Source organism: Contarinia nasturtii, unplaced genomic scaffold, assembly GCF_009176525.2.
Source record: "Contarinia nasturtii isolate CC-2019 unplaced genomic scaffold, AAFC_CNas_1.1 Cnas_scaffold_360, whole genome shotgun sequence".
Lineage (NCBI taxonomy): Eukaryota > Metazoa > Arthropoda > Insecta > Diptera > Cecidomyiidae > Contarinia > Contarinia nasturtii.
In genome coordinates, this window is record NW_022197714.1 from 4346 (window position 1) to 11159 (window position 6814).

At 33.3% G+C, this 6814-nt stretch overlaps 1 protein-coding gene across 1 annotated transcript; it reads right to left on the reverse strand.

Annotated features, from left to right (window-relative positions):
- Window positions 1-257: 257 nt before the first annotated feature.
- On the reverse strand, window positions 258-1175 carry LOC116338358. The gene is made up of 4 exons (XM_031763556.1): window positions 1112-1175; window positions 922-1015; window positions 578-844; window positions 258-507 (listed from the first exon to the last, which is right to left on the reverse strand). Exons 1-4 carry the CDS (start codon window positions 1173-1175, stop codon window positions 258-260), a joined length of 675 nt encoding a protein of 224 aa, XP_031619416.1.
- Window positions 1176-6814: the final 5639 nt, after the last annotated feature.

Sequence of the window (6814 nt, forward strand, 5' to 3'; positions counted from 1 at the left end):
TTTGGACTTATTGAGAAAAATGCCTCTTTCCCGGGCGGGATTGTAAAGAATCGCTTCGATATTTGTGGCTCTTCCATGGGCGGATGAAACATCACTTTGAATCCTTGTGTCGCTCCTGAAATTATGCCCCATAAGAGACTGTATAAAATGCAAAACTGTAGCACTGCTAGCGCCACTACGGACAACTATGAAGTTCTAGTCTGTTGTTTGCAATTGAGCAGAAGTCTTTTCACTATTTGGCGGCAACTTAGTGTAGATTACACTGAATTCCATCGAGGCGCTAGCAGTGTGACAGTTTGGGCATAATTTGCAATTTTTTTTACCACCGCCAGTGGATCCGAATCACTATTAAAAATTCGGAGTAAAACACCAACGCAAAATTGTTTGCCAGTGCCAAATACTCGCATTGGATATGGCTTAACGTGTGATTCATCGTAACCACTTTCCATTTTCCAATTGGCCATTGGCGATATATTGTAGAGCACATCCAATAAATCCGATGATAAGCTGAAAATTGGTTCAAATTAATAATATAAAAAAAAAACGTTTTTCGCCTAACGAAAGAATGAAGCTATACTTATCAGTCACAAAATCTTTCGTGTTGAACATATTGAAAGTGTAGCAAAGGCCATCATCAGTTATGCTTGGAAAAAAATAATCATGACACTGTGCCATATTATTAAACACATTACAATTGATCATTGTATCGGAATATGTGGGCGCCATATCGTGAATCGTACTTATTATCGATTTATCGGCATAGTTGTCATTGGGGAATAATTTGAAAATATCCTCGGAAAAGTTCTCTACACATACTAAACTGGCTACTTTCATGAGTTTTAATCTGAAATCAATTGGAAAGTAGTTTGATTTTTCAGTTTTTAATGCTTCAAATTTTAACATTCAAAGAAGATCCTTTACTCATCATCCGTGACTAGTCTGGATTCATTTCCGTCTAATTTAAATATAGAACGATAGATATCTGTGTAATTGAGTTTCCTTGCTGAAGTTTTAGCTGTAGTTGAACAAAATAAGGTTGTTAAAAAAAAATGCTTGAACTGCCATTATATTGTAAATTTGACCGCACCGATGGGACAAATCGTTACTTTACCGATCGACATTGGTGTATGACTGAAGCTTAAAATGACCGGACTTTCAATGTTTTTTAAATACATGTAAAAAAAACAGCATGCATGCTGTAAATCGAACTTATGCAAAAATAAAGAGTCTTACGGGAGTAAGACGAACTTTTCCGCACGGTGGTAGTTGCGTATTTTATTAAGAAAGTTCAAAATAATATTTTTTCGATTTTTCAAGCCTTTCAAGCGGCGTAAAGTTCGAGACCAAAAAATATGTTTCAACTTTGGCAACAAAATATTCTTTAATTTAATAGCAGAAGTACCCGAGAAAAGATTTTTCACACTTTCATGATGAACCCATTTGTACGACATTTGAAAGTATTCTATTTTCTAACAAAATACTATAAAAATATATCTGATGTTAATTTTGCCATAAAAATTATTTTTGAAACACTTCTCATAACTAAAGTCACAAAAAATTTGGATTTTTGTATGGGAGCCATGTCTGTATACTACCTTAATGGCGTTAAACTTTGCCCAGGTTATTTTTTTACAAATAACATTCGGAGGGTTTGGAGAAATTTCAACTAAAATTAAGAGTACCTCCCATACAAAATATTCGTTTTTGAGCCAATTGAAAATTTTGTATGGGAGGTACCCCTAATTTTAATTGAAATCTCTTCAAATTTTCAGAATGTTATATTTTTGTGTAAAAAATAGTCTGTGTAAAGTTTCACGTCATTAAGGTAGCATACAGGCATGGCTCCCATATAAAAATCCGAATTCTTTGTGATTTTTTTGAGGAAACTGCATCAAAAATTGATTGTATCTCAAAAATAACCTCGGATTCGGTTTTCTCGTGCCAAAAAACCCCCCATTACATATTTTTGAGTGTTTAAGTCTACATTAAGTATGACTTTTGGACGAAAATTGGACTCTTTTTCATAGGTATCACTCCAGGCATGGAATTTTTTTCCATCAACCAAAGTCGCTCAAAAGCTAATGATTTCTATTCCTCGGGACCCCCAATCATCCCGTGAAGTCAGATTTCAAATAACTTTTCTGGGGGGTGAGATAATCGATGGACAAATTTTGCGTACGGCGGACAACGTACGACGTACGACGTACGACGTGGAAGCGACCCACAACAACCATGCTCAAAACGGCCTGATTCGGGTTCTCTGACCTCAGAAACGTCCAGAAAACATGTTTTTGAGGTTTCGTAAATTTTGACCTATTGCAATACTTTCCCCTTTCACACTAGGTGTGTGCGGAAAAGTAATACACTGAAACCTCAAATGCACAAATCCACCATAAACTGAAATTTTTTCACCATTTTGAATTGCATAAAATCGAGAAAAAAAGAAAATAACTGCAAAGAAAAATGCAAGGAGTACCGTTCAATCCAGTGACGGTCACGGTCAAAAAAATACGAAATACCATGGATGGTGGTGGATTTTTGACAGAATTCCACTAAAACACTGCTAGACTTATGAGAAAATAAAGAGTCTTACGGGAGTAAGACGAACTTTTCCGCACGGTGGTAGTTGCGTATTTTATTAAGAAAGTTCAAAATAATATTTGCTCGATTCTTCAAGTCTTTCAAGTGGCGTAAAGTTCGATACCAAAAAATATGTTTCAACTTTGGCAACGAAATATTCTTTAATTTAATAGCAGAAGTACCCGAGAAAAGATTTTTCACACTTTCATGATGAACCCATTTGTACGACATTTGAAAGTATTCTATTTTCTAACAAAACACTATAAAAAATATGTCAGACGTTAATTTTGCCATAAAGATTATTTTTGAAACACTTTTCATAACTAAAGTCACAACAAATTTGGATTTTTGTATGGGAGCCATGTCTGTATGCTACCTTAATGGCGTGAAACTTTGCACAGGTTATTTTTTTCACAAATAACATTCGGAGGGTTTGGAGAAATTTCAACCAAAATCAAGAGTACTTCCCATACAAAATATTCGTTTTTGAGCCAATTGAAAATTTTGTATGGGAGGTACCCCTAATTTTAATTGAAATCTCTTCAAATTTTCAGAATGTTATTTTTTTGTGTAAAAAATAGTCTTGGCAAAGTAGGTGACCGGTCATATTTTCCCCGGTTACAATTTCCCCCATACAAATCTAATGGAGAATTTATGCCCAAAATATTGAAGAAAATAATTCCTTTTAAAATTTGGTCATATTTTCCCCAAGAAAAATATTTTATTTTCGGGAAATTGCGGCCAAAAACCCAGGGAGACTATTTCCAATTCGATTTGGACGTAATTTCCCGGGGAAAATATTGCCAAACTGATGGAGAATTTACATCCAAAACTAAATGGATACAATTTCTCCATACATTTTTTCAAAAAATGGAAGAAATTGTGGCCAAAATTCGAAAAAAAATCTAAAGAAATAATTTAAAAATGTACTTAAATGTACCGCTTTTTTTAAAAACTGTACCATACTAGTTTGGATAATATTTGAAAAAGGTCACATTTTGGGAAATTTAAATTTTCCGGTATAGACCAAGAGCCACTCCAACAAGTAACTTTTTTTTTTGCTTTATGTCAGAAAACTATATTGAACCATCGATTTTTTATCATAAAATAACACTAAATTATAAAAATCTGCACTTAAATACACATATTCATTGTTTTCTGCATAAATAAAATTACATTAGAGTGGTTCGATTTTGATATTTTCACGAGAATCAAAAATCGTACCCCCATAATCTCTGTAGGATGGTCATAGATCGAGTATCACTTACAGTCGGCTTTCAACGCGACTCGATTTAAGAAGCGCCATCTCTTTCACGCCAGGTTCTTATATATTTTTTTCTTGCAAATATTTTTTTGTTGCAAAATTGTATAAATTGAATAAGTTTTGCAATAATATTAACGAAAATAATTAATAGAATTTATAATAAATAAAAAAAATTGAAAAAACACACAAATATTTTATATTATATGATTCACCAGAATAGCTTCACTTCGTGTTGTTTACGTTGTTTCTTTTGACAGATATCAATGTTTGTCAAATACATATTTTCTCCACGTAACCATCTCTACATGGTCTACAAGGCAAAGCTACATATCATATAATATGAAATATTTGTGTGTTTTTTTCAATTTTTTTTATTTATTATAAATTCTATTAATTATTTTCGTTATTATTATTGCAAAACTTATTCAATTTATACAATTTTGCAATTTTATTTGCAAGAAAAAAAAATTATTGGAAATATATAAAAAGCCATGTTTAATAGAAATACCTAGAAATATTTTGTCTTTTTTGTGGGGAATTTATGTCCGAAATATTGAAGAAAATAATTCCTTTTTAAATTTGGTCATATTTTCCCCAAGAAAAATATTTTATTTTCGGGAAATTATGGCCAAAAAACCGGGGAGACTATTTCCAATTCGGTTTGGACGTAATTTCCCGGGGAAAATATTACCAAACTGATGGAGAATTTATATCCAAAACTGAATGGATATAATTTCCCCAGATATTTTTTTAAAAATTTGAGAAAATATGACCAAAATTTGGGGAAATTGTAACCGGGGAAGATATGTCCTGTAGCCGCAAAGTATTAAGGTAGCATACAGGCATGGCTCCCATACAAAAATCCAAATTTTTTGTGATTTTTTCAAGGAAACTGTATTAAAAATTGATTGTATCTCAAAACTAACGTCGGATTCGGTTTTCTCGTGCCAAAAAACCCCCCAATACATATTTTTGAGTGTTTATTATGACTACATTAAGTATGACTTTTGGACGAAAATTGGACTCTTTTTCATAGGTATCACTCCAGGCATGGAATTTTTTTCCATCAACCAAAGTCGCTCAAAATCTGATGATTTCTATTCCTGGGGACCCCCAATCACCCCGTGAAGTCAGATTTCGAATAACTTTTCTGGGTGGTGAGAAAATCGATGGACAAATTTTGCGTACGGCGGACAACGTACGACGTACGACGTACGACGTACGACGTACGACGTACGACGTACGACGTACGACGTGGAAGCGACCCACAACAACCATGCTCAAAACGGCCTGATTCGGGTTCTCTGACCTCAGAAACGTCCAGAAAACATGTTTTTGAAGTTTCGTAAATTTTGACCTATTGCAATACTTTCCCCTTTCACACTAGGTGTGTGCGGAAAAGTAATACCAAAAAAAAATATTAATTTGGTTTTGGAACTTTTGTTTTTGAAACAGACACTTACTCGTGTCGCCGGTACTTCCACCTGTGTCCATACATCGGCAGTATTCACCGGATCCGTATTCACAGTCACCGATTTGGCAAACGGTGCAATTTGGTTTTAAAAACGGGATTTACCCAGGTTGAAATCGGTAATATTGCTCTTTCTACTGGGAGTTGTATATCCGTTGCTTTGATGCATTCTAAAAATCGGTGGACATTTTCAAATTTGGTGAAAATCGAAGAAAATCTTTAGATGAATGTGACAAAATTCGAAATTTTTGTACTCTTTTCTAAATCGGGGTTTTAAATATTTTCACAGTTTTTACTTTGCTGCACACACTTAGTAGGTAAGAGTTTAATCTAGTCAAATTCAACAAAACCTTTTTCCTCGAAAATATTCAGCAAAGTATATTAATATTCGTAGGCAGTTTGAATATACGTAGTTGTGTTCTTTCTGAAAAAAAAAATTGTCATTGTCTGATTTCGACCAAATTGGTTATGAATTAGTAAAACAATTGATGAAACCGATTTTCATGTGAGAGGAGTAAACAAATAATTTTGATTCAATTAATACAATTACTGTGTTTATTGGCTGGGTCGTCGAGAATTTATGTTGAATTATTTATGCGATAACCGACACGTCAAGCGTTTAATATTTATTGTGATGGTACTGTAATTACAGTCGCGGTAAACTACCCGTTGGACAAACAATTCATAAAAATAATATATTCTGATTTGAAAATAAGCAGCTATGACTATTACTATTAATCATGTGCCGCATGAATTCATATCGAATTGTTTGTTTACCTGAACGGCACGCGATGAACAATAGTTCGATCAATAAAATGGAGTGATGGTATTCTCTGTCCGACTGTTTTGTGTAACACAACTGACATGTGGTGTTAATTGTCAAATTATGTTGATTTGTGTCTTTGATAACATTTAATATTTTCTTTTGTTACTAGAAATGTTTCCTGTTGTTTGATAAAAGAAAATGTATATGAAATTGTTTTGTATCTATTAAACATTTTTTTCGTGAATGGAAATGTATTTGAATAAAGTTGAAGTAAAATAAAATGTCTTACATCCGTAAGATGAACTTTTCCGCACTGTGATCCACGACATGCATTTATTACAAATCTTTTACTCAAATAATTCACGAGATAACTAAATCTGACATTAGTTTTAGATAAAAATAATTTTCGAAGCACTTTTCTTACAAAAACTACTAAAGATGGGAATTTTTGTATCGGAGCCATGCCTATATGATATCGTAATCATGTGAAAATTTGCAGATGTTATTTTTTTCACAAAAGGTTAACATTCTGAAAGTTTGAAGAAATTTCAATGCATATTAAGGGTACTTCTCATACAAAATTTCGTTTTAGAGCGAAAAATCCAAAATTTTGTTCGGGAGGTGCCCCTAATATTCGTTGAAATGTCTTCAAACTTTCGGAATGGTATTTATGTGTGATAAAAACAAAGCCTATGAAGAGACAAAATGCGAATTCCCCTCATCTGTGCCATCT

Bases quoted from the DNA above. Each gene is read 5' to 3' on its own strand.
- LOC116338358 (XM_031763556.1), bottom strand. From the start codon at position 1,175: ATGTATTTAAAAAACATTGAAAGTCCGGTCATTTTAAGCTTCAGTCAT. The intron at 1,016-1,111 runs GTAAAGTAACGA...GTTCAACTACAG, and splicing joins TCATACACCAATGTCGATCG to CTAAAACTTCAGCAAGGAAA. The intron at 508-577 runs GTATAGCTTCAT...ACCAATTTTCAG, and splicing joins AAAGATTTTGTGACTGATAA to CTTATCATCGGATTTATTGG.